The sequence below is a fragment of the Ovis canadensis genome, chromosome 25, assembly GCF_042477335.2.
Source record: "Ovis canadensis isolate MfBH-ARS-UI-01 breed Bighorn chromosome 25, ARS-UI_OviCan_v2, whole genome shotgun sequence".
NCBI classification, from domain to species: domain Eukaryota; kingdom Metazoa; phylum Chordata; class Mammalia; order Artiodactyla; family Bovidae; genus Ovis; species Ovis canadensis.
Window position 1 is genome coordinate 60,184,298 of NC_091269.1, and position 27,852 is coordinate 60,212,149.

A 27,852-nucleotide genomic window follows, 5' to 3' on the forward strand; every position below is an offset into this window, starting at 1 on the left:
CCAGGAGAACACTGCAGAGGGTGAGACAAACTGGAAATGCTTTTTATGAAATACAACTGGGCTCATGATCAATTGAAAGATGTGGCCCCTGCTAACCAAAAAAAAAAAAAAAAAGAGTTAAAAAACCCTCTAGAATACTGAATAAGAAAAAAGATTATTTAAAGATAAAGTACTCATAGGACAATATTAGTTTGAAATTTAGTTTAGAACAATCTCAAAAATTTTATAGCAGTTAGAAAAAATGGGCACCAAAATATGCTCATGATTCAAAAGTAACATCAAATAGTGTGATTTCATTTCAAGGGTTCATTATTATTAAAATTTTCTTTGTTTTAAAGGGCTTGGTTTATTATTTTTGAATAACATTTTATTAATTTCATCTACTAATAATTTTTATTAGAAGGGTAATACTTTTAACCTTTATATTTCATAAGTTTATGTTTTCATTTCATGCTTTCCATATGTATATAATTTCTATTTGAAATGTATATTTAGCTTCACTGAAATTAACAACTTTATGCATTCTGTATGCCTTTTGGTGGAAAGTGTTGATAACTAATGCCCATATTTTAGCAATGCAGGGAGCAAACACCTGCATGCCTGTGCGTTATTTTGCTCTGGTAACCACAATTACCTACATCTTACTAATCAGCTACTGCTAACTACGTTGCAGGGACAAGGCTTAATGCTTTACGTGAAGCTACTTTTACTGAGTCCATTTTACAGAAGAAGAGACTGATGTTTAAGGGGTACTGTGACTCCCTCAGGACCCCAGACCTAGGCAGAGGCTGAGCCAGAACTGAGTCTCAGACAGCGTGATGGAACAGTTCAGTTCAGTTCAGTCGCTCAGTCGTGTCCGACTCTTTGCGACCCCATGAATCACAGCGCACCAGGCCTCCCTGTCCATCACCAACTCCCGGAGTTCACTCAGACTCACGTCCATTGAGTCCATGATGCCATCCAGCCATCTCATCCTCTGTCGTCCCCTTCTCCTCCTGCCCCCAATCCCTCCCAGCATCAGGGTCTTTACCAATGAGTCAACTCTTCGCATGAGGTGGCCAAAGTACTGGAGCTTCAGCTTTAGCATCATTCCTTCCAAAGAAATCCCAGGGTTGATCTCCTTCAGAATGGACTGGTTGGATCTCCTTGCAGTCCAAGGGACTCTCAAGAGTCTTCTCCAACACCACAGTTCAAAAGCATCAATTCTTTGGCACTCAGCTTTCTTCACAGTCCAACTCTCACATCCATACATGACCACTGGAAAAACCATAGCCTTGACTAGACGGACCTTAGCCGGCAAAGTAATGTCTCTGCTTTTCAATATACTATCTAGGTTGGTCATAACTTTTCTTCCAAAGAGTAAGCGTCTTTTAATTTCATGGCTGCAGTCACCATCTGCAGTGATTTTGGAGCCCCCAAAAATAAAGTCTGCCACTGTTTCCACTGTTTCCCCATCTATTTCCCATGAAGTGATAGGACCGGATGCCATGATCTTCGTTTTCTGAATGTTGAGCTTTAAGCCAACTTTTTCACTCTCCTCTTTCACTTTCATCAAAACGCTTTTTAGCTCCTCTTCACTTTCTGCCATAAGGGTGGTGTCATCTGCATATCTGAGGTTATTGATATTTCTCCCAGCAATCTTGATTCCAGCTTGTGTTTCTTCCAGTCCAGAGTTTTTCTCATGATGTACTCTGCATAAAAGTTAAATAAGCAGGGCAACAATATACAGCGTTGACGGACTCCTTTTCCTATTTGGAACCAGTCTGTTGTTCCATGTCCAGTTCTAACTGTTGCTTCCTGACCTGCATACAGATTTCTCAGGAGACAGGTCAGGTGGTCTGGTATTCCCATCTCTTCCAGAATTTTCCACAGTTTATTGTGATCCACACAGTCAAAGGCTTTGGCATAGTCAATAAAGCAGACACAGATGTTTTTCTGGAACTCTCTTGCTTTTTCCATGATCCAGCGGATGTGATGGAACAACTCGCCCTAAATTACAGCTTCACAAGACAATAAATGGAGGTGTCGAATGGCTCAGCCAATACACAGTAGCTATCATTTTCCAGCCATCTGTTCATTATCTACACTAGAGTTCACAGACTCAAACTTTTATAGAGAGGTGAGAGGGTAAGGTGTACCGAAAAAGCAGGTGTCGGCGGGGAGGAAGACTGGGATGGGGCAGTAGGAAAAGGTGGGGATTCTGGCTAACTAGTGGATACTCAGGCTCTGTCCAAAGAGGCAGCTGTTACTGAGCTCCTGTTAATTGTTTGTATGGGGAAAGCAGCCCCAGTTTCACCCTATAGAAATCTCCATTGAATGCACGTGTGCTAAGTCACTTCATTAGTGTCCGACTCTTTGCAACCTTATGGACTGTGGACAGCCAGGCTCCTCTGTCCATGGGATTCACCAACTAAGAATGCTGGAGTGGGTTGCCAAGCCCTTTACCATTAGCGCCACCTGGGATCTATGCGTAAAATCTTTTGTGCATAAAAATGCTCCATGAGCCAGACAAAATACGTCCTATGGGCCAGAATCAGCTCATGGGCAATCAGCCCCGGTTTAAGCTTGGCTTGCAGCCTGGGAAGTAGGCTCAGTGTCTCGCCACTGTTTGCCTCTCTCTACCATCACTTTCAGCTTCCTTCCTGCTTTTGAGTTGCTGCTTTTTCACAGCTTTATTGTACCAAGCATCTTGAAAAGCCCAGCACCCGGCCCTGCGTGCACCGGTGTAAGGCCCTCTTTCAGGAGCTCGTAGTCCAGGGTTGCATCACACTGGTGTTGCTTCACTTGGGAGCATTGCTTTGCATTTTAACATGGACATGAATCCCTCAGGACATATTCCTATAACCCAGATTCTGTTTCAGCAGTTCTGGGTGGGGCCTGAGAATCTCCATTTCCAAAGAGCTCCCAGATGATGCTGATGCAGCTGGTCCATGGACCACATCTTGTTTAGGAAGGACCTAAAGAATAGCCCTGCATCTAAAGAAGTTCCTAAGCTGAAGGCTCGCTTGCCAGAGGAGCCTCTGTACCTGGGCTTGGCTTCTCAGAGGTGACCTGGGTCATTCAACTCCCCACCACTAATCCCCTGCCACATTCCTCCCCACATCCTAATTTATCTAGAGATTTAGTCTAGCTGAGGTCACTCATAAAGAATTTTATCTGCATCTTTGTTCTGAGCTGGCACTGAGCAGACTGCACATCAACCTTCCTACCCGGGATTTATGTCTCTAGCTGAGGCATTTCTGTCTGCACCCCTCCGTGTCTCAGAGCTGTGGTGCCCAGCACCCGCCTCAGCTCCTGTTGGCAGCCTAGGTTGGGACCCTGAGGGGGGACTCCCCAGGATGGACCTTGGGCTCCATCTGGTACTAGTCATATGACTTTAGACAAGTGACCCCTCTGCGCTTCACTCACCATATCGGTACAATGGGAGTGTAAGGCCTGCATACTGGGTGTCAGGGAGATTGACCCAGTACCCTGTATGATGCCCCTCCCACTTCTATTTCTAAAAAGAAACTCAACAGATGACTTTAAGAATCTCATGTTGCTTGTGTCTCGTGGAAGATGTTAATATAGGAAACGTACTCCTATTGCTATCCCAGGAATATCCAGTTGCTCTTGAAGGAATTAACAAGTTTCCCCTGAGACTGGATTTCTGTTCCATCAGTCAGCAGTCATGTTCCTGTACCTGGTCTGGGTCAGGGCACATGAGAGGCAGCCATACAGAAGGTGGGCAGACACGTGAACAGTCACCAGGGCTGCAGGGGTGCCACACACGGTGTCCGAGAAGCCACGAAGCATCAGGTGAGCAGTTCAATACCGCATTTGCCGATTTTCAAGTAATATTCTCCATGTTTTTTTTTTTCCCCAGCTGAAATACTTCTGAGAAACAAGGGACCTGGTTGTTAATCATCAATCAGTAAACCACAGAATGGCCAGAAAGTCACAAAATTAGGAGAAAGTCCTGTATTTGCCATACTTTTTAATATGAGCAGCTGGACCCATTCATCTAGGTTTGCAGACATTCTGGCTGAAACGTATCTGAAGGTTAAAAAACATACTGAGTATATCGTTTGAAAAGGTTGCTAACCACTTTTTAAAATACGCTGATCTTTTATTTCTTGACTCTGTAGACACCTTGCTATAATAACTGCTAAACTTTACAGAATACTTAACACAGGATAGTATTGTCATAAGATATAGATTCGGAGAAGGCAATGGCAACCCACTCCAGTACTCTTGCCTGGCAAGTCCCATGGACGGAGGAGCCTGGTGGGCTGCAATCCATGGGGTCGCACAGAGTCGGACATAACTGAAGCAACTTAGCAGCAGCAGCAGCAAGATATAGATGATCATATCCCCAAAACACTATGGGATAAGTTTTCTGAAATAATTCGAGATTCACAGGAAATCGCAAGGAATTGCACAGCAGGGCCGCGTGCACTCTACACCCAGCCGCCTCCAGGGTTAGCGGCTTGCGTAGCTGCATCCCGCCATGGAAACCAGGAACCTGGCCTTGCGCGATCAATCCACAAAGCTGATTCAGATTCTGCCAGTTATGCACACTGGTGTGTGTGTGTGTGTGTGTGTGTGTGTGTGTGTGTGTGTGTCTGCTGAGGGGTCTGTATAGTTTTATCACACGTGTAGTTACATGAAAGTATCACCACCATTAAGACACTTAACTATACCACCAGAATAAGGCTGCCTCTGCTCCCTCTGTGGAGTCACATCCAGCCGCTTCACACCCACCCCTAAGCCAACGTATAGACACTTGATTCTCATTTTATATATGAGGAAACTGAGGCACGGAGAAGTTAGCGACTTGACCAAGTCCACGTAGTTAAGGTCTGGGTCTGTTTTTTTTGAACACATTTATTTGGTTGCACTGAGTCTTAAAATAGCTGCGGCACGCGAGATCTTCCATCACACAGACTCTCTAGTTACGGTACTCGGGCGCAGTAGTGGCGGCATCTGGGCTTAGCTGCTCTGCAGCACGTGGGATCTTGCCTCTCTGACCAGGGGTCGAACCGGCATCCCCTGCATTGCAAGGCAGATTCTTAACCATTAGGCCACTGGGGAAGTCCCTGGGTCCAGTTTTTGAACTCTGTCGTTAAGGAGACTCGTTGTGGGGAGGGGTTTGCAGGCAGCGTGTGGAGTCTGGACCGCCTCCTAGATCCTTGATCCTGGTCTTGAATGGAGAAACCGCATCACTTACGGCGGGGGAGGGCTGGGACATCAGATGCCACGGGAGCGGAACTGAAGCCTCAAGAAGCCCTGCTCCCTGCAACACCGAATCCAGGTGTCACGGCCACCAGCCTGGGCTCCTGTGACCTCACTTTGACTCTATCATCTTTATCCCTGAATTGCTGCTCGCTCCCTCTGTCCTTTCTTAGTTGGCCATTACCCAGCAGTCATCCTGGATTCTACTTCCAACATCCTGTCCCTCACCAGGCCTGAACATCTCACCTCCCAGCCATCCTCCATCCTCCTGGCCTCTGCTTGGTTCTAACTTGAGCAGTCCCTGCTGCTCTACTGAAGCAGCGTGCCACGCCCCCCACCCCACCCCCACCCAGCTCAATCCAGTCTTTTCATTGTTGCTAAATATGATCCTAGCTTTCCCCTGTTTAGGACCTTCTGTGGGTCCTCATCGCCTATAAGACTGTCCACATGCCAAGGCTCTCGGGATCTAACCAAGCGAATGGCTCAGAGCTAGCCAAGCTGCTTCCTGCCCCAGGACACCGGCACGGCTGTGCATGTCTCCCCCAGGGCTTCCCATCAAGGCCAGACACACAGCACTGGGCCGGAGCTGGAGACGTGAGTCAGATGGGGACCTTGCATCTAGAGACCTAAGTCTGATGAGAGAAACATAACCGCCCCAAAAGAAAAGAAGGGAAAAAACCAAGAGGCGCTTTTCAAGCTATGCATGAAAGGTGCAACCACAGAGGGAAGCACAGGCTCGAATGAGAAGCCCCAAGATGGGAGAAGGTGGGTCGCCTGGCTGGAATAAGGATGGCAGTGGTGAGCCTAGAGCCGGACTCATGCGCCTCTCCCAGCCAGGGCGTGACACTTCCTGGAGTCCCCACGGGCCATGCAGGCGGCCCTCAGGGTGCAGACCAGAAGGCCGTGGGTTAGAGAGTCAGGAAGAATGTCACACTTGCCAAGGTGAAGTTGAGCCAACACACTAGAGTAAGGACCGTGTTACACACTCAGGAAGCCAGGCTAGGCTGCCTGGTGACGGACAGTCCTGGGTGAGCCACTAAAGATTCTTTCTGATTGGCCTCGTACAAGAGAGACGGCTTCAGTCCAGTCTCCTGGTGGACCACAGCCTTACCTTGCAAGCATGCAGGCGACACCTCCCAGGTCAACATTCCCTGATGCCCTCTGCGGGTACCAGGAGATCCACTTAGAGTCCCCTCTGCCTTAGCAGTTCAGGATGTGGGAGAAGCAGAGACTTGCAGCGAATTTAGGAGCATTTCTGTCAACAGGACCGAAAGGAGAGGACAGAGGGCAGCAATGGCCTCGGACCCGGGGCCAGGGATGGACGGAAAGAACGTGGAGCTGCGCCGCGATGGGGGGAGTACACTCAGCCCCTGGAGAAGCTGTACGCCTTCTGGGTGCCAAGTTTATGGATGGGATAAGAACACTGGTAAGACGAGAACTGAATTTATTTATGACTGGAGGCTGCAAGGGCTAGTGAATTTTCAGGAAGAGGTCAACAAGGGGTGTTAGGCTGCATTCACAGGCTGGAGCCTAGTGCAAAAGAACAGACAGGTCCTGCGTTTACATCCAGAGGCCCACAATCAGGGCTGGCTTCAGGGGCCTGTGACCAGGGCAGGTACAAAGGAGCCCCTGGGAAGGACCCTGTGCTAGGCACTCGGTGCTCTCTGGTGGCTGTCTTGAGGTTGTCAATCATTTTGTCTTTAAATTTGTATTTGGTAAGTGAGGTCTGATGGGCCACTGGAGTGTGTTCAAGGGCTTGGAACCTCAGCTCTCCTGTGGTCCTGCCCCTGAGCCTCCTGCCTCCAGGGATGCTCAGCCGCCCCCTGCCTCCTGGTGCCCCGGGCCAACAGCACACCTCTGCCTCCCCCCGGTGACTGCTGCCACCCCTTCCCCTAGTCTGGTGGAGAGCTGGGGTCAGGAGCACATACCCGGCAGAGTCTCAGGGTGGAGCACGGTGGTGGCAATCCCTGGCTTGGCTGACAGCACCAGAGCACGGAGTAGGGCTTCGGACTGTGGGAAAGAAGATGTCGGGATGGACTTTCTTGTCCAGGATGGGGCATGGAGCCGTGGTCCAGGGGCTGTTGGGAGGGAGACCCGGCAGCTGATGGGCGTGTGCACTGCACGTCGGGGGACCCTGGGTGCCTGCGAGTGGTCTCCCCTTATCCCACGAGTATCTCCATGCCCAAGGGAGTGTGCTAGTTAAATAGCAAATAAAAAACCCCCTGCCTGGTCTGTCTGTGGCCCCCACAAAGCACAACTACACCTGCTCCTACATTGCAGCATTTCACATCTGTTTGGCCGTGAAGCCCCTCGGTGCCCTCTTCCCTCCGCAGCGGAGCAGCTCAGCCTTGCTTGCACTGGACCCTCCTAGCACAGTGCTGGATTCTCACTTCCTTTATTCCAGACTCATGTCTCCATGAACAGAGCCTCTGGTCTCCTCACTGCCCTCCGCTATGCTTGGGACCAAGTACGTAAATTGTGGGGCCTAGTGCAAAGTAAAGCTGCTGGACTCTATCTTCAAAAAGCAGGAAAAAGCCCCGTTAAGGGCATTAAATATGAAATTTCTCCCTTTCTTCCATGAGCTCCCTTTCAAACTGTCTAATTATCCCAGGCCAGCAACAGTGGCATTATCTGGGAGCATGTTAAAAAAACACAGTCTCCAGCCCCATCCCAGATCTCGGAATCTGTAACTTTGGGGATGAGCCTAGTACCCAGGGATTTTGAGGAGTGCTGCGGGGGCTCGGATATACAGGTAAACTTGAGAACCACTGCTGGAGGGCTGGAATTTGTTTGTTTTGAAAAAGCCACAAACGGAAGAAACGTGAAGTTTGCTTGTGTGTGACAGATAAGAGAGAAGTTGAAAGATAAGGAGGGAGGAGGGAGGGAGGGAGGAGGGAGAGGAGGGAGGAGGGAGAGAGGGAGGGAGGAGGGAGGAGGGAGAGAGAGGAGAGAGGGAGGGAGGAGGGAGGGAGAGGAGGGAGGGAGGGAGAGGGAGGGAGGGAGGGAGGAGGGAGGGAGGGAGGGAGGGAGAGGGAGGGAGGGAGGGAGGGAGGGAGGGGGGAGGAAAGAAGAGAGAGAGAGAGAGAAGGGCGGGCGGAAGGGGAGAGAGAACCGGCTGTGGAGCGTGCACGGCCTCTGCACGGCCACATATCTTAGTTCACGTGATGTGCACAGCTTTCTTGCCAAGTAGGGAGCTTTACTACTGCTACGAGCACAGGATGAAAATGAGACACAGAGCATGGACGCTACTGGCCTGAATCCTTGGCGTTAGTGAGCGGGGGAGCTAAGATGTGAATCTCAGTATCTGACTCCAAAGCCTCGGCTTCCTCCCAACCCCTTTGCTCCTCTCCCATCCCCTTCATTTCTGGAGCACCTGTCGAGCACCTGGGCTCCCCAGGCGGCACAGTAGGAAAGAATCCACCTGCCAAGAAGGAGACACTGGTTCGATCTCTGGGTCAGGAAGATCTCCTGGAGGAGGAAATGGCAACTCACTCCAGTATTCCTGCCTGGGAAAATCCCATGGACAGAGGAGCCTGGAAGGCTACAGTCCTTGGGGTCACAAAGAGTCAGACATGGTTTAACAACCAAACGGCAACAGCATTGAGCTGCTCTCTGTCAGGCGCGACATGCAGTCGCCTCCGCATCCAGGCCTCCACCGAGCAGTATGGCCCTACCAGACACGTGTGACCGCTCGAAACGCAGCTGGTGCGACTGAGCCAGGCGACTGTCGATTTCATTCCAAAGGTGGCTTGCTTTGTATTTCTACCGAACGGGGCTGCTCTAGGACGTGGTTTTGGCCAAAGGGATGAACTGCAACTTCCTCTGCAACTTCCAGGGGCGCCAACGGGGGTCCCCCGTACCTGGTCCCGTGTTTAGTAAAGAAAAGTGAGGTTAAGGAGGGCTAGACCACAGAGCAGGAGGTGCCGGAAACCACTTTCGTATTTGTTGATTCTCCCACCCTCAGGGATGGGGAGTGTTTGTGAACTGCTCATCTAATTTCATTTCTGGTCATTACCCATCGTCTGGCACGCCACAGGGGCCACACGGGGTCAGGCTGATACGCTGGCTGGCTGGTACCAGGTGCCGAGATAGGCTGAGCTCGGCATCCCGCTCAGGAGGCGGCTAATGAGATGAGCGATGCTCCAGGGATGGCAGGAGCCCCGTTATCAGTCTGCTTCTGCAGAGTAATCTGTGTGTGCTGGCTTTACTTCAAGGTCAGGCTATAGAGACAGCAGGCAGCAGTTCTCCTATCTGCTCCAAGCTGCAGGCAAATAAGGACGGGTAGCTATAAGCTTAAGGCTTGAGACAGGCTTCAAAGACCCAGCACAGCCTGAAGAAATTGCTGGAACCCATTCTCCTGGGGGAAGCTTGGTTGTGGAAGGCTACTCTCCTCATCTTACAGTTGGGGAACCAAACCAAGGCCACCTGCTCCGGCTGCCCCCAGCAAGTCAGAGGCTGGGCTGGGTCTGTCGTTATTGATGTTTAGTAGTTGAATAGTGTCTAATTCTTTGCGACGCTATGGACTGCAGACCTCCAGGTTTCTCTGTCCATGTGATTTCCAAGGCAAAATTACTAGAATGGGTTGCCATTTCCTTCTCCAGGGGCTCTTCCTGATCCAGGGATTAAACCTGCCTCTCCTGCACTGGCAGGTGGATTCTTTACCACTGAGCCCCCAGGAAAGCCTGGGCTGGGTCTGGGGACCCACCTAAACAGACCTCAAAGGCATGTGCACGATCAGGATCCCCTTGCCAAGAACTTGGCACGCGAGCTTGGAGCTACACAGGAAGAATTAGAGCTTGACTCTAATCAGCTCAGCTTATGAGGTGCGCCCCACTCCCACCTCGCTCACTGGCGAGCATTCTGGCAGGGCAGGGTGGCCTCCTCTGTGGACACTGTCCGGGGCGAGGGTCGGGGCAGCGGGTGGCAAGGAGGAGCAGCAGTCTACCTCATCGGCCAGGTCCTTGCAATCCCCCCCCCCCACCCAACCACTGCATCGGTGGCTCATCTAACACACAGTTCTGGTTTTAACCATCCCTCCTGCTTGCTGAAGATGTGCAGTGGCTAAGTCCAAGCCTCTTTGTCCAGCAGCCAAGGCCCTTTATGACCAGGTCCCCACCTGCCTTTCCACTGTGGTCCTCCGCACACCACGTCTCCCGCACAGCCTACTGCTCCAGCCCTCTGTGCCTTTGTGTACTCTCCTCCCTTCTGGATCATTCCAGGGCTGATCTTCTCTTGTTTGCTCAGCTGGGTCATTTCCCGTTCCCTGTCAAGGCTTAGCTTGAGTGAAATCTTCCCCAACCACCCAGGTGAGCCACCCCCACCCTCTGCTCTGGGCTCTCAGCCCTGTGGATACCCGTGTTGGGGCATGCATCAAACGGTATTGGGATTGATAACTTACAGGTGATAGCTAAGCGGGAACTGTGTTGTTATCATTAATAATAAGGATACACAGACTGCAGAGAGGAGGGAAGAATGAAAAAAATACCAGCGTCAATGCTGAGCCCTGGGCTCTTACTGCATCCTCACCAAACCCAAGGCAATCGGCTTTATTATCTCCAAGTTGTAAGTGACGAAACGGAGGCACAGGGTCATTGAGTGACTTGTCCAAAACCAGCAGGCTGTGGGTGGCAGGGTCGTGCTTCTGACCAGTTCTCCCTGACTTTGGAAAGGACGGTCGGGAGCTGGTCAGAGCTGGGTGCTGTGGGGACACGTGTCCTGCTGGGGGAGCGCAGAAAAAAGGCACAAACAGCGGGGTGGCACATGGGCTGGGCCTCTCGACTCTCCGCCCTGGAACCTTCCTTTCTGTGTGCAGACGCCTGCCTCTAGGGAGCAGAGGCATTGCTGGCAAGCCCGGGTTCAACCTACCACCTCCCCAACTTCCACAGGGTGCTACTTCTTGCTCTCTTCATACCTCAGCCCCCAATGCCTGGGTGGAACAGAAAACCCAGGGCCTCAAAGCCATCCCCACCCAGGCGGATGCCTGCAGGATGTCCACCCAGCGTCTGGGGAGAGGGTGGGGGTCCCAAACAGTATGTTAGGGGGAGGGCACCTGCCAGACCTCTGAACTGGGCAGCGTCCCCCACCAGAGCTTCCAGCAGTTTATCTTGAGAAATGTGGTCTGCAGGGCCCAGAGCAGACAGGCGCTCTGCGGTGGGAACCAGGCCCAGATGTCAGAGCCGTGTGGCCCTCTACGTGTCCTCCTCCTGCTCCAGAAGACAGCACTGTCCTGCTCTGAGATTCTGGGCAGCCGTTCACATCTCACCTGGGTTATCCTCAGTTCTGCACACTGGGGTGGAAATCGCCCTCCAGGAGGAAATGCTGCCTGGAAAGGGACCCGGACTTGGGGCCTCGGTGTGGATTTGCAGAAAGAGCCACGATCAGTATGACACTTGGCCCCCAGAGAAATAGCCATGGACTCTGATGCAGCGTACCTCCTCTCTCTTCCCTGGAAGCACCTGAGTTCAGTTTGGCAGGAGTAGGAGTGGGGTCCTTGTGCCTACCAGGGTAGGTTCATGGCCTAAACAAAGCCACTCAGACCTCAGACCCTGAGCCATCGATGCCGCCTGGACTGAAGAGAGCAGCGTTCCAGATGCAGCTCCCCCTGCACGGAGCCCCTACCACTCTCTGAACTTGGCTCTGGGGGTCCTGAGCAGCCCTGCCACTGCCCTTTCCACATCCACCTCTCCAGCCTCCTGGGGGTGGATTCTGCATGGCCCCATAACTTCTGGCTATTTCCCCTTTGCCTGCATTGGTCAGAACAGGATTCTGCCACCTGCCACTGGGGACTCTGGAAAGATATGCCCAGCAAGAGAGGACCCAGATAGACCAGCAGCCACTCTCCAGCAAGGTTTAGAGCTCCCGTCTGAATCCCTGCGGTCAGTGCACTGTGATGGCATCACGCTCATGCCAGAAGAAGGATGTGAGCGACGAGTCATTCTGCTATACGGGCCACCTAGCTCGGGCCACCAAGCACAAGCATCTTGTGAGTGTAGCGCTTTTCGTCCAGAGCACTACAGCAGGCCTCTCTCCTCCTCACTCTACCCTGGAGATTCGGAGGAAGGCCTGTGTTTGGCCTGTGGCCAGATGCCTGGTAGGCCAACAGGATCAAGTCCACAGAGGGCAGACAGCTCTCAAAGGCTGAGAGGGCTGGGTTTTGCCAGACAACTTCGGGCTAGAGAAGAGGTCCAGGTGGGAAGGAGACCTAGGGTCCTTGAATCCCAGCCCCTTCCGGGGGCCTGACTCCTTCAGGCCTGACCCAGAACCTAGCCTTGGAGTGCCGGTGGAGCTCGGGTTTCTGCGGCTAGAACTGGCTCAAGCTGCAGCCCCACTATTTAGTGACTGTCGGGGCCTGTCAAGAATCAGAGGTGCTGCCTAGCTGAGCAGGCTCGGGGCTGGCTGGAGAAGAGGAGCTGGCGGAACGCGCAGCCGGCATAGAATTGGCACGTCTCTCCACTAGATGGCGCTCACAGTACAATTTTTCCTCGTTTTAAATTCTATCTTGATGAAAGGTTGTGATTTTTTTTTTACACCGTTGAAGAGCACAGATGACTTAAAATTCATGTGACTGATCTCATGCATTTTCATTCCTGTGTTTCTGTCACGTGTCCAAGAGTTGTCAAGCTTCCCTCCCTCTGGGGTACTGGGTGTGGCCGACACGCACCGCTGCCTGGCTTTCTCCCCAGCCAGAAAAATGCAACCAGTGGAGGTGATCGAGTCTTTCCTTTTCGGCTCTCCCGAAAGGCTGTATGGACCCCTCACCGCCTACCACCTGATCCGCTTTCCCCGAGTGGTCTCACAGCTGCCCTCACCGTCGTTCCGGGCCTTCAGGAGTGGCTGCAAGTTCAAAGGCAAGAGGACAGAGACAGGCAGGCAGTGCTGGGAAGCTGCATACGTCTGGTGCTTCGACCACTGCTGTGATTGGGATAAAGGAGTGTGGGGAGCCTTGATTCCCTCCCTGGACCTCTCTGGCCCAGGTAGGGAAATTACCAGATCTGTACGACGTGCCTGTGTTGGAAGACTTTGGAAGTCAGACTGTTCAAGTCTTGACCCCACTGCCATCCAGCTGTGTGTTGTTGGGCAAGTGACCAATCCTTTTTAATCCCCAGTGTCCTTTTTTATAGACTAGGCATGGAAGTACCCCTTACCTTAGTGGGATGTCTTGAGTATTGTGGCAGCAGAATAATGGCCCCACAAAGATGTCCACATTCTAATCCCTAGAGCCCTGAGGTCAATCTTCCTTAAGGTGAATATGTTACCTTACATGGCAAATGGTCTTTCCCCACCCCCCCCCCCCCGAGTCCAAGAAATCTTTGTAAGCGGCTCTGACCAGATAAAGAGCACACGCACCTGTGATCATTCCTATCTGGTCCTTGGGGCGCATGCCCAGGGTCTTTCTGGATTTATGGTGGTGCGTATTGACCTCTACCTTTGGCTTCTGGCCTCACCTCCCTCCTCCCCAACTCCCAGGCCCAGGCCCCTGGCCCCTGCCCCAAGCCTGCCCTCCATGTGTCCAGCTCCCCCTCCCCCACACACCTGGGCCCTGCCCACCTCAGTCCTCTCTACCTTCTCAGCAGAAGGTGCCTTCTCTACTTTACTCCTGTTCCATAGTCGACCAAGCCTCTATTTTCCACTCCACACCCCGGGATCCCTCTGTTGCCACCTTCCAATGTGCACTTGCAGCATCAAGATTCTTGCAGTGGATGAAATAATCAAATGAAACCGTGGGTGCTTGAATTTTCAACATGGAGCATGCAGTTGGGAAGGCCTCCCTACACCTAACCTGCAGACTGTCCTGGAGCTCCCAGTATGGACAGAGCAAAGGTGAATACTCTTTGTCCCAGGCTTGGATTCATTCACTTCCGCTCCTGATGTGCCGTAGCTTGCTGGGCTGATCTGTGCCTGGGCTGACCTGTCCCGTGGCCTGGTCACTTCACCAGAGTGGTTGGGTGGCCAGGTCGCTCTGGGACTGTACGTGGACTGGCTCACAGATGCCAGTGAGGCCTTAGCACACTCGGGGCACAGCCACGACTTCCCAGAAGAAAGTCAAAATTCAGACGGCGCATGATAGGATGTGATGATGAGCTGCCTGTAACTGAGGCTCTTGGTGCCCTGCCCAGGCCCCCCAACGCTGGCGGCCTCTTTCCTTAAGCACCTGCAACTTTGCCTAAAGACTTTTTCTGAATGCAGGGAACTTGGCCAAGTGCAGGGCAGGCCGGAAATGCCAGAGTCAGCCCCCCATGGAGCAGCTCTCAGTGAATGGCTGGTGGGAGTCGGTGGGTAAACCCCCAGCCCCCTCACTCCTTGGGTGAAACACTGAATCCTTCCGTTGGAGCTGAGCCTGGGGGCTCAGGGCAGCTCTAGCTCACTAGCGCGCCCTGCTGGCTCTTCCCTCTTCCTGCTCCTTTCCTGGCGCTTTGTGCTTTCGTCTCCAGAAAAATCACTCAGCTTCCTTGTCCGAGGCTTTGCCTCCAGGATAGGCCAAGCTTAGTAAAACGCCACCTCGCTGTAGAAGCTGGCCCTTCTGTAAACAGACTGATTCATTTGCAAGACGCATTTACTTAGTAAGAATCACGTTTTAAAACTGGGAACTTTAAAAATCTGCTTTGTAACTGCAAACATAATAGCAGTTGAGTTAAATTATTTCCCTACATCTCAGTTCTGTTCTGGGGTTCACGATAGAGCTTATTTTAATGCTCTAAACCTGTGCTCTGGTTCTCCTTGGACTTATTTTCATGTGACTCAGATACTGTGTTTGGACCTTCGCTCTAAGGTATCCTCATTGTTTGCTTTCCTCTCTTGTTTGATTTTGAATTTTAAAATCCACATTTTCCTCTTATCAAAAGCTAACTATCTAGATGATTGATTGAGTTTTTGAAATTCTCCCCAAATTTACAATATCATCTAGATTTGACCCGAATTTCTGAATTGTGCTTAGAGACAGAGCTCGCTTTTGTGCAGAGAGGAGTGTTGTAAAGATGGCCCTTCCCAGTCCACAGCTGCAGCGACACCCCGCACCCCCCGCCCCCGGGCCACCGGGACCAGCGCCAGCACAGAGATGAAGGTGCTCCGGCCTACCTGGGCTGATCTCGAAGAGGTGCTTTCCCGGGTCCTCAGGGCCAGGAAGCAGTTCGGTCACCTGGGTCCCTTGCAGAGAAATAAAGCCCTAAACAGAGAAAAGAACACAAACGTGAGAGATGAGATGGCCGGGAAGGGGCCTCTGCGGTCAGGGTTCTGGGGGGAGGGTGAAGCTGAGGGTCAGAGTGCCAGTCCCCCCAGGCCCTGGCTGAGTAGGTTGGGAGGGGCACAGGCCTCTCCATGGCACGGATGGGGTACAGAGGAGGCCCTGCATGGGGACCCCAGTCCAGTGGAATGGCGCGTCCTTCTAATACTCTTGGAGGTACTTGACTCACAGGAGACTGCCCAGAGTTATCACTCTTCTGGTTAAGGACTGGAGAGCCCGTCAGTAGCAGGGAAGAAGACTCCATACTAGGTGGGGGCCCCTGTCCCAGCGTGCCCATTTCAGGTTTTCGGAGGCAGGAGTTTTAGGTGGGAGAGAGTCCAGGAGAGGAAGGCTTCTTGCATGTAACTGTCCAGGAGGTGACGTGGGGGAAGAGATCTATATGAGCCCAGCTGTGCCCCCTCCTGGCTGGGTGAGACTTCATTTCTTTACCCGTTGCATGGGCGTCAGCTAGCACGCAGAAGGCGTCAGCACAAATCATGCCTCAAGCCGGGTATATCCCTGTGTGTATATTACAGGGGATGGGGCCCTGTGGGGCCCACCCTCTTCTCTAATGCTGAAATCTGGTAGCCAGGCTGAGAGACGCAGAGGAAGAGCATGGGATACAGAGGCCTGCAGGTCGGGTTTGAGACCCTGCGCTGCACTTCCGGGCTGGGTGACTACTTAACCTCTCTGAACCTCAGTTTGCATGTCTGTACAACAGGATAGTAACTCCCACTTCTCAGGGGCACTGAGATGCCAGATTCCTGTTGAAGAAATCCTGTTCTAAACAACAAGGCGCTGTTATAACCACTTGACTTGCCCTGTTCCCACACACGGGGCTAGGTGGGGCCTCCTTCATCCCCTTTCTCGATGTTAGTAACTCATCTCCACTGAGACCTTTCATTCATGCTCAGATTTGTTCAACTCAGACTACGCACAGCTCTAACTACACATTATTGGTTCTCTCCATGGGAAATTCATTTTAAACTCCATACCTACAATCTAACTACCAGGGTTCAAATCCTGGCTCAGCTACTTCCTGGCTGTGTGACGTCAGGTAAATTGTTTAACCTCTCTGCACAGCCTCCCAATTTCCTCACCTAGGAAGTAAGAAGAATAGTCACCCTTTGTCAGGCTGGCTGTGAGCACTAAGTGAATTAGTACTTGGGAAGCCCTCCGAGGAGTACCTGGCCCAGTGGAAGCTGAGTATTTGCTAAGCAAACCCCAGCTCTTACTCTGCGTCAGGGTTCCACGCCAAGTGAAGAACATCACCCCTCCCTGAACTGGCCCAGGTGACTGGCACCGTCATCTGCTTCATCCACACGGTCGCCTCCAGTCCCCACTCCCCGGTGTGCTCACAGAGCGCTCTTCTTTCCACCCCTATCTTTTCCAGGCAATTTCTGGCTTTAAAGGAGACTGGAGGCTCCACAGTGGGGCTTCCCAGAGGGCTCAGCGGAATAGAATCTGCCTGCCAATGCAGGAGACGCAGGTTCAATCCCTGGGTTGGGAAGAGCCCTTGGAAGAGGAAATGGCAACCCACTCCAGTATTCTTGCCTGGAGAATCCCATGGACAGAGGAGCCTGACAGGCTGCAGTCCATAGGGTCGCCAAGAGTCGGACACGACTGAGCGCGCACTCCTGGCGGCACCACGTGGCTGCTGAAGCCTTGCGCTGCACGAACACATGGAGATGCCTTTTCTCACTTAAGCAATGTAAAGGCAGAATGGCATTTTTACCCACGGATGCTTGCTTTAGAGAAATTACAGCAGTAAACCAGAGAACCAGATGGTAATCGTTGTAACTGAATTAACAGTTTCTTTCCAGGGAACCTAGAGCTAGTGGGAATAAATCAGGACCGCAGCCCCAGGAAGGGGATACATGTTCATTGCGGGATGTGGATGAGATCCATCACTGGCTAATGGGAAGGATCTCTTGTGTGAGCTGTTTCAGTAACTGTCCCGGTATAACTTTTGAGCACTTTGCTTTTTTTCTTCTATGCTTCCATATCTGTCTTCCATAAATTGGGAGTAACAGTATTGACACCAACATTATTTTCTACTCCAGCGAAACGGAAAAGCAGCAATAACTCCTGTTTACAGAACTGGTACTATATTCCTGGCTTTTGTCTAAACTACTGGATTTCATCTTTCCAGAGGTGCAATAGTGGTGAGCACTACTATTCCATTTTCTTGGACAAGCAGATGGAGGTTGGAGAGGTTAAATGGCCAGTCTCCACGTACTACTGCTGGCAAGGGTGAGCTGGGATGTGCCCCCGGGGGTGTTTGACTCTGGAGTACTTTCCCTCCACATTTGTGACAATGGCTGCCGCTGACTTTGTGCGCAAGAAGCTTGCCTGGAGAGCCACCAGGCTCTGGGACCCACCAATCAGTGCTCAGAATCCCCGTGCGGCTCCCGTCACTGTGAAGGGGCCTCAGAACCGGCTTTTCCGTTTCCAGCGTGATATTCATGACGACAAATACACAGGAGTCGGTATGAAGCCTCCAGCATTCTTGGGCTAGGTCTCAACCTTCAGCAGGCATCAGAGTCAGGGCTTGTTAAAAGAGAGTACTAGGTCTGGTGGTGTGGTAAAGGTTTAACAACAGACTCTCCGATACAAACCAGGCAATCTGGTTTGCAATGTCTGCCAACTTCTGTGATTTACTCCCCGTGGCCCATTTCATGTCGTCGTTGAATGTGACTCCAAGAAGAAAGTCACTACAGTGTTCCTGCCACACAATCATGACAGTGGTCAGCAGGCCCTGTCCTGCCGCTGTTCAGCCGCTAAGTCATGTTTGACTCTCTGCGACCCCATGAACTGCCTCACACCAGGCTTCCCTGTCCCTCACATCTCCCTGAGTTTGCTCAAACTCATGTCCACTGAGCCAATGATGCCATCCGACCATCTGATCCTCTGTCACCCGCTTCTCCTTTTGCCCTTAGTCTTCCCAGCATCTGGGTCTTTTCCAGTGAGTTGGCTCTTTGCATCAGGTGGCCAAAGTATTGGAGTTTCAGCTTTAGCATCAGTCCTGCCAATGAATATTCAGGGTTGATTTCCTGGTTTATCTCCTTGCTGTCCTAGGGAATTTCAAGTGTCTTCTTCAGCATCATAGTTTGAAAGCATCAATTCTTCGGTGCTCAGCCTTCTTTATGGTCCAATTCTCACATCCATACATGACCACTGGGAAAACCAAAGCTTTGACTAGATGGACCTTTGTCAGCAAAAGGATGTCCCTGAGCACAAATAGTAGTAAATGAAGTCAAACAATTGGGGGTGATACATTTTGTTTTAGCTATTTTTAAAATTTATTTTATTGAAATATAGTTGATTTACAATGTCATGTTAGTTTTATATGTACAGCAAAGTGATTCAGTTATATATATATATGTATACACTTTTTCATATTATTTTCCATTATGGCTTATTAGAGGATATTGAATATAATTCCCTGTGCTACACAGTAGGACTTTGTTTATCCATTGATTATCTTTGTTTTTAATATAATTTATTTAATTGTAGGTCTGTATGATTTAAAGTCTAATAATGGAAATATTTAACAACTAGTTGGCAAGCAATAGCACTGATAGACCCATCCTTGGGGTTTCTGATTATAAAGGTTTGGAGAAAGAAGGAGAATCTGAGGAATTCCCTGGAGGCCCAGTGGTTAGTACTTGGCACTTTCGCATGGGTTCAGTTCCTTGCGGGGAACTAAGATCTCAGGAGACTCGAGGCTTGGCCAAAAAAAAAAAAAAGGAGAATCTGCATTTCCAGCCAGCTTTCTGATGCTGCTCGTTCCCAGGAATACACTTGGAGAACTACTGTTTGGGGGCAAAACTTAGAGTATCCAAAGGAAGGTGCCTTTTCCATAAACTTGGTCTGCACGTGAGCTTCCTCATGAGTAAAATGCGGATAATAATCGTATCCACCTCCGGAGGCTATTGTGAGGGTTAAAGTGATCCGATACTTTCATGCTGGCCTTGGAGAGCCAGGTTTTGGTGGAGCTGCTGTGTCTCCAACACCTGCAGTTCCCAAGGACAAGGGGTGCCTTCAGCGCCTCAAACCACGCTCTGGACTAGAGGTGTCCGGGATCTCCCCGAGGAGCCCAAAGTGAGCGTCAGCACTTTGCAGCAGGAGCGACATCTTTAAAGGCAGTGAAAAAATCTGTTAACTTCATATTCTAAATCCAGAGAAAGTACTCCTCAAAAATAAAGGCTAAGTAAAGATCTTTTAAGATATACAAAACAAATATGAAATAATGCATCATTAGCAGACTCATACTACAAGAACTGTTAAAGACAGTTAGACAGAAGGAAAATGAGATTAGCTGGAAAAAAAGGACCAAAGGAATGAAGATTAGTGGAGAAATAGAAAATAGAAATATTACTGTCAACCACCGGGGAAGCCCCAATTATCGTAAAAACGTCATTATCTATTTATCAAGAATCTAGAGAATGAGCAGATAAAAAAAATCAGTAAGGATATAAATGACCTGAAAAAAACAGTTTTGACCAATTTGACCTGATTCCTGCTTCCTTGACAGTAGAATGTTTTCAAATGTCCGTAAAACTTTTCCTAAGACAACCATGACATGACTTAATAAACGGAAAAAGGAACTGGAATCTAACAGATGTTCTCTGACCACAATGGAATTAAGTTAGAAATCAATGACAGAAAATTTTCTGGAGAATCCTCAAATATTTGGAAACCAATTAGTATACTTCTAAAGAACTCGTACATCAAAGAAAATAAATCAAAAAGAAATATTAGAAAGTACTTTGAGCTGGATAGAAATGAAAACACAACATAAAAATTTGTTACACGACTCACTGACTTACAAAGCAAACTTCTGGTTGCCAGGGGGCAGAATGTGGGAGAAGGGACAGTCAGGGGGTTCAACACGTGCGCTCTGCTATGTTTAATATAGGCAACCAACAAGGTCCTACTACATAGTGTAAGGAGCTCTGCTGAATGATATGCGGCAGCCTGGATGGGAGGGGAGTTTGGGAGAGGACAGATACCTGTCTGCATGGCTGACTCCCTCTGCTGTCCCCTTGAAACCATCACAACACTGGTAATCTGCTATACTCCAATATAAAATAAAAAGTTTTTAAATTTGTTACATGCCTCTAAAGGATTAGTTAGGGGGTAAATTACAGCACTGATATGAGAAAAGATGAAAGGCCTCAATGACCTCAGCATCCACTGAAGAAACTACACAAAGAAGAGTGAGTTAAACCTAACGCAAAAGAATGAAAAAATAAAGATCAGAGGAGCTATAAATAAAATGAAAAATAAAAAGTAATAAAGTCAATGAAACTAAGAGCTAGTTCTTTGAGACGATCAATAAAATTGATGAGTCTCTAGCTAGACTAAGCAAGAAACACACAGAAGATAAATTGCCAATACCAGGAAATGAGAGAGGTGACCTCAGTACAGATTCTTCAGTTGTTAGAAGGATATAAGGTATAATGAGATAATGTTAAGAATAACATTATGTTCATAAACTTGGCAGTTTACACGAAGTAGACAAAAGAGCACACAGACTACTGAGGTTCCCTCAGGAAATAGTTAAGCAGCCTCATATCTGGTAAGGAGATGGAATTTGTAGCCAAAAACCTTTCCACCAGGAAAACTCCAAACTCAGATGGAATTTTCCACCAGGAAAACTACAACTCCTACCAAATATTGAAGGAAGAAATAACATCAATACTACACAAGCTCTTTTGAAAACTGTAAAAAAAGTCATGGTTTCCAGGGTGTTTTATGAGGCCAACATTACTTGCATATAAAAGCAGGCAAAGACATTATAAGAAAGGGCCACTACAGACCAATCCTGCTCAGGAAACCCTCCCAGCCTCAGTTTCCCTCTCTGTTCAGTGGGCTTCTCTGGGAACCAAATGGGACAGAGTGAGCAGAGGGCCTGGAATGGAGCCAGACTATAGCAGCCACCCAGGAGGGCAGTGTGGTGGAGGCGTCACGAGTGAGAGCTTACAAGCAGGGCTCAGACCGGGCCTTCAATGCCTGAGCAACAGGCGAGCCTCAGTCTTCTCCTCTCGTGTGATGTGTTTTGAAGCCTCCACAGCACCAGGTTGGATGCCTGGTGAGAATAGGTGCTGTTGTTATAATTTGTGAATTATTATATAGCCAAAGAATAGAGTCTGCTTTTAACCATTTCACAGGAGTTGGAATACATATACACATTTAAAATAATTATCAGTTCAGTTCAGTCGCTTGGTCGTATCCGACTCTTTGTGACCCCATGAACCTCAGCACACCAGGCCTCCCTGTCCATCACCAACTGCTGGAGTCCACCCAAACCCATGTCCATTGAGTCAGTGATGCCATCCAACCGTCTCATCTTCTGTCGTCCCCTTCTCCTCCTGCCCTCAATCTTTCCCAGCATCAGGGTCTTTCCAAAATAATTATAGGGGTTTATAATTACTGTGATGTTGCCACTTAATGTGGGACTCAAGTAGGTCTAAGACTGAGGCGTGGCTTTCTTACATGTACAAATGAGGCCATTGACCTCTGTCCTTTGTGCCTCACTGGGCTGCCCGAACTAGTGCTTTGTAAAGTGCTAGAGGCTGAATGAATACAAGTAGTTGTCACAATTATTATTTTAAAACCTATGTTGCTGTTGGCTTCAGTTCAGTTCGGTTCAGTTCAGTTGCTCAGTCGTGTCTGACTCTTTGTGACCCCATGGATTGCAGCACTCCAGGCCTCCCTGTCCATCGCCAACTCCTGGAGTTTACTCAAACTCATGTCCATCGCGTCCAGTGATGCCATCCAAGCATCTCATCCTCTGTCATCCCCTTCTCCTCCTGCCTTCAATCTTTCTTAGCATCAGGGTCTTTTCATATCCCAAATGTGCATTATAAAAAACCAAACAAACAGAAATTCTGGTTGGTTGGAAGGAAAGTGAAAGAGGTCATTGGACATTTTAAAGCACATAGCTAATTCTAGTAGATATGAACTGGGGATCTTAGTGGAAAGGGTACCCAAGGTTAGCAACTATTCTTGCCTGACAAAAATAGATCATTTGCTTTGAAAAAAAAAATAAATGAAACCTATGTTGGTCTATATCTGTTCATTTGGTTTGGCCCTAGGAACAACCCCCTCCCTGCGTAACACCATCCCTTGTGCCATCGAGCAGGGCACAGTGTAGATTCAGCAGGCCCAGGATGGTGAAGGACAGGGCTCCTCTTTCATACTTTGTGGTAACAATCCGAGGGGGACCTCCTGCAGGGCCGGGGGTGTCTGTACTTCTCCCACCAGTCTGGGTTTTGAGCTTCACAACTGTTCTGTGATCTTCACACTCGAATCCAGTTCTCTCTCTAAATTGATCAAAGCTGGTTCTTTGGGAAGTCTTCATTCTTCATCTCGACGAGAGGGAGACTGTCTAAAGAACCAACTTCTGAAATGCTTCCTAGCAAGTGGCGTGATAAGGATTTTCCACTGGCAGAATCTTGGAAAATTGCAGACACATTTTTAAAAGCAACCACTTGGGGTTCTTTATCCCCTGTAATTCAGACTGTGGCCTCAGATCAGTCTTAAAAAGCTTTATCCTCTGACACCCAACCAAGAACTGAATCGCTCCAAATTCTAAATAATACAGATCAGAATGAATTTCAGTGCCAAGCAGGGAACCTTTCTCCTCTCCTTATCATACAAGCCTGTAATCATGGTCCATTACTGTCCAAAATGTAGATATTTAAAAAGGCAAACTAGAAGTTGGAGACAAATTGCTTCTTGGTTGGGGTACCACTTCTCCCTGAAAGTTGAGACGAGTTGCTCGTCTGGTCTCATTCTTGGCTCAGGTCTCATCCTGAAGCTTCTTCCAACAGATTCCAGAGTGACGCCGCCTCCCATGCACTGCAGATGCTCTTGGTGCTCCATGCACCCCCTGCCCCGCTTCACCATCGTGCGTGGGCCACACCTGGTCTCCTGAGAGAATCTGTCAGCCTGAGACGTGTGCCCTTGGGGCAGAGTGTTGGAGGGACTGTGCTATGCTTTGCAGAAAGCAGGGGCTTGGGGTCTCAGCACCAGCTTCCTGCACGTCCCTAGATGATCACAGGCCCCGAGGCCCTCACTGGGAGGGCTGCCCACCCCAGGACCAGAGCCCACAAAAGTCTAGCTAGGATTAAGAGTGAGCCTGGGGCCCAGGGCCTGGGGTCTGGGCAAAGCCCTCAGCAACCCTCCAGCCTCAGAGCCAACAACCTCTCCCAACCCAGGAGAGAATGCCCTTTCCAGGGCGGGTGGGTCCTCCTTTGATGGTCTTGGATTTCCCTGTGGTTAGTTCTGCATCACTCCAGGACCCTGATCTAGGTTCTGCCCCAAATAATGAAACCCTGACTGTCCCTGAGGGACACCTGGGGACATTTCTCCAATCAGTCCCATCTCACTCCAGAGGCTGTGGGATTGAGGCTGTGCCCATCATTCCAGCACTGTGACACCTCGGGCCCCACCCAGTCGAGAGGTCCCAACACAATCACCCCCCAGGCCCTTGTCATTCGACCCTACGTTGCAAGGTGTCTGTATGAAGCCAGCGCTCACTAGGTTTAGTATGCTGGCCCCTCTGCATCACTGTGGCAGGCCCAATGCTGGGTGACGAGTAGCTTTCTAGAGACGCAGGGGAATGAATGCTTGTGATGAGCGCCAGCATGCTTACACAGGTGCTTCCTAAACCCTCTGGCGGTGACAGGGCTCTGGCCAATCGGGACTGGGCGGAAGTGACATCATCCACTTCCAGGCCTGGTCCTTTACAAACTGCATGTGACTTCCAGCCTTCTCTCTTCCCTCCCTCCCTGCTTCAACCTCGGAGGCCACAGAGATGGATGAGGCTGCCGTCTGGTCCACAGCAGACTTGCCGCAGCAAGAGGTAAACTATTATTGCATTTAGGTGCTGGGAGTTCAGGATTTAGCCCTGTTTAACTGATTAGATATACTGAGCAAACACATTTTAGGTAATTTTGCCCCAAACCGCTCACTTGGCACAATAAAATTTTTAATATCATAGTACATTGAGACACTGTATTTCTCTGCAGAGCCACTTAACTAATAATAATTATCCTCTTGCTCCTCTAATTGAATGTTGGGGATGAAAAGCAATGAGAGGGCAGATCCATCTACTTATTACACAGCACTGGGGGGCATGGGAAGATGGCATCTGCCTAGCTCTGTGGTCAAAGTGCTGAGCAGGACATGGCAGAAGGTCTGGGTTCTGGCCTCCAACTACAGCAGCTGGAGAGGCCCCTTTCTCCCTGATCCTTCGGACTGGAGCATGCGAAACCCAGTGAGGATACAGGTCACTATCCAAAAAGGGCGACGGCTCCACTGTCCCTGGCTGAATGCCCAGCCTGTAAAGGATCCCCATTGAGCAGTGGAGGTCCTGGGAGTGTGAAAATACCCCCGTTTCCCCTGGGCTCAATGGACCAAATGGGAGGTCTCTTTGCCTCCTTAAAATACCTTGTGTGCGAGGTGAAGTTTAGGGAGAACTACCCCTGTTTCCTCTGGTGTCCTTGTGATGGCTGCACTGGTCACTGCAATCAAGAGCGGATGCATTTAGAAGGGAAACAGCCATCAGAGGGCTCGAGCTCAGAGCTTTCTAGCAGGGAACGAGACTTCACTGGTCAGCCACTTCTTTCCAATGTATTCTCTGACCCAAGACTCGGGCAGATGTTGGTTTCAACTTCTGCTGCACCTAGGTGCTAACTCTGCCCTTGGCCTTCAGAGCCCACGGGGCAGGTTTGGAGAAGCCTGTGCCTCAGAACTGGGAGCCCTTGATAAGCAGCACTGCCTGGCCCCTGCCCACATGGTGAGGAGACCGGGGGGCGTGGCTGCCCCACAGCCAGGATCTGCAGTACTGACGACAGAGCTGCTCCTCCACGTGCCGCCCCTGCCACGTTTCCGGGGCAATACAGCTTCCAGCCTTCTCTGCCCATGATGAGGAGGCTGCCTTAGAGGCTCCCCCTGCCATTCAGGTTGGCCTGGGCCTTGGAGCTCACTCCCTGGGAAGCTGGTTTCTGCTCAGAACACCTACTGTCGGGACACGCCAGGTCTGGGTGCTTGCCTTGGATGGGAGGGACCCCCTCTTGACTGGACGTAGTTTGGTTCTATCTTACTGCTCTCCAGGCCCTGCAACTATTGCTATGCTCTGGGGTCTGTGGTCATCTGGCAGAGGGGCTGCTGTGCTGTTTATTTGAGAGCAGGTTAGCCTGAGAAACATGGGATAGATTCCTTTGCACTGATCCCTGCCAGCCTGTCTTGCTGAGCAGACTGCTGCCGAGAGCACATGCTGCTTTCTGCCAAGGAAGGCACACTCCCATCCGAGTCCTCTGTGAAAGATTCATTCAGGAAACCTACCCACCGTCCTCAGTAGACAAGGCAAGGCAGCAAAATCCCAGCAACACCCCTAATCAGCTCCATTTTGCTGACAAACTGTAATTCAGTCTTCAACTAATGTATGAAGGAGCTAGAATGTTCCAAATACAACAAGTAAGTTATGTTCATCTAAACAATGAATAAGATATGTTTTCCATGCTGCCTCAATGGTATTTGATTCAGTTTTTTTTGCCTCGTAATTGACAAAATGAGTCATTTACCAGTCTTCCAGCTATTACTGTAAATTAACTGGGTTCAATTGAAAGCCAAAGGATTGATCTATTTTAAGTGGAAGGCATTTAAATACTGTAAACGAATATCCATGCTGACTTAAAATTAGCAGACCCTGAGAGAAGCTTATTATATTTCCACCAACAGGCAGACACACTGGAGGAAACACGGAAGTCATTTTGAGAAGCTGGAGATCCATTCTGCAGGCAGGGACAGCCTGAGTGCGGAATAATTCAGAGGCGACCGAGACACTTGGCAGCTGCGATTTCATACTCCTGAGCAAGTCGCCAGGCTTCTTGACGGCTGGGTTCTCCTTCCCCACAGCAGTGGCAAAGTCTCACCGTATAATGATGAGTTGTAGGTACTCCTGAGGTACTGTCATTGACACTCCAGCAGTCGCTTTCAGAACCTCTGCTGTTGGTATGAGATAAGCTTGAACACATATTTGGGGGTGGTTATGTTTTTCTTGACACGTCAGATGCAGAAAAAAAAAGTACTTTAATGAAATAGCTTAAAAATTGTTCAAAAACAACTTGGCTGCTGTAGTCAGTTCTAAATTTACTGAATACATTTGTTTGATTTTTAAATAACTATTCGGCAAGAATTTTCATTTTGATCTGTTAGTGGAGCAGAGTTACATTTCTCAAATAGCTACAAAAAACATAAAGTATCCCTTAAAGAGAAGCCATGCCTTCTGACATTGGAACCTAAATAAATGAATTTTTTTTTTAAAGAAAAAATAAGACTCTGGTGCTTAATTCTTCACCAAAGCAGCATTTGAAATTACCCCCAAGGGCATTTGTTTAAGTTTTCTTCTGCAGCGCTAATGGCAACATTAATACCAGTATGCAACTAGCTCGTGGTTATTTCTATCGCCCTGTGGAGGACATCTGTACAATAGCTACTGAGCTCCCCTGAGGCGGCGAGTGGGCCTTGTCCTTTCCTCACACACATGCAGGTTCCTTCTGAGCACAGCTGCATCATCTGGAATCTGCTGTGGCGAGATCTGTGGGGCAGGTAGGGAGGTAATTCAGCATCAGGGACTGGAGCAAAGTACCCTTCATATTTGGGGGGCATGGTAGCCCCTGTGCAATTCTGTTTGTCCTGACTATGGCTTTTGGAGGCTCACAGAATAAATGTAGTCTTGTTTGCATAAGGACACGGGGCCTGATCTAGTACCTTTCCCAAGATTTCTCTAAATGATTTATCAAGGTTGTCTCTCATACGGGTAGAAGTTCAGTTTCCTGAGCATCCTGACTGCTGTTGATTGGAGTGGGCTAGAAGGTCCAAGGATGTCTCACCTGGGGCCACGAGGTCTGTCTCCTCATAACTGTGTGGTCCACTCAAGCACCCTCTCAGCGTGGCAGGGCTTCCCAGAGCAGAAGCAGAAGCTCTGGGTATCTCAAGGACTGAACCTAGAACTTGCGTGGCATCTCTTCTGCCTCATTCTATTGGTCAAGTAATCTCTAGGGCAGCTCAGGTGCAGAGGAGAGGAAGGAGACTTGGTTTCTCGCTGGGCTCATACGCATGTAAGGGTTAGCTTTTATTCAGATTTAAACCACGAAGTAAGGCAGGGCAAAGATCAGGGCCATGCTGCATACCACTGGACTTCTCTTGCTTGACTGAGCTGGGTGATTGCTAAACCTTCAGTGAGGACAGTTCGACCCAGGTGAGGTCACCACTAGGGCATAATTCTACTTTCATAGCAGCCCTATAAGGTAGGTGTGGGTATGCTCACCTCACAAAGAGAAAACTGAGGCTCAGAGAGGGCAATAACTTCTCTGGTTACTAGCTAGTAAGCCACAACCTAG

The 27,852-nt window shown here is 49.8% G+C and overlaps 1 protein-coding gene and 1 long non-coding RNA gene across 11 annotated transcripts in view; one reads left to right on the forward strand and one right to left on the reverse strand.

Moving 5' to 3' along the window:
- Nucleotides 1-27,852, reverse strand: part of ARHGAP22 (Rho GTPase activating protein 22) — a 181,490-nt gene that overhangs the window by 92,610 nt on the left and 61,028 nt on the right. For 6 of the 10 annotated variants that reach the window (XM_069572442.1, XM_069572439.1, XM_069572443.1 and 3 more), the window contains one exon: nt 15,289-15,376. In XM_069572442.1, coding sequence (XP_069428543.1) covers nt 15,289-15,376 — 88 coding nt within the window. Of the gene's footprint in view, nt 1-7,142; nt 7,225-15,288; nt 15,377-27,852 lie in introns of all 10 variants that reach the window. The other 4 variants (XM_069572450.1, XM_069572447.1, XM_069572449.1 and 1 more) reach the window with 1 other exon arrangement.
- LOC138430313 (uncharacterized) lies at nt 24,172-26,781 on the forward strand. Its single transcript, XR_011253100.1, has 2 exons — nt 24,172-24,308; nt 26,189-26,781. It is a non-coding gene; the product is annotated as an uncharacterized lncRNA (long non-coding RNA).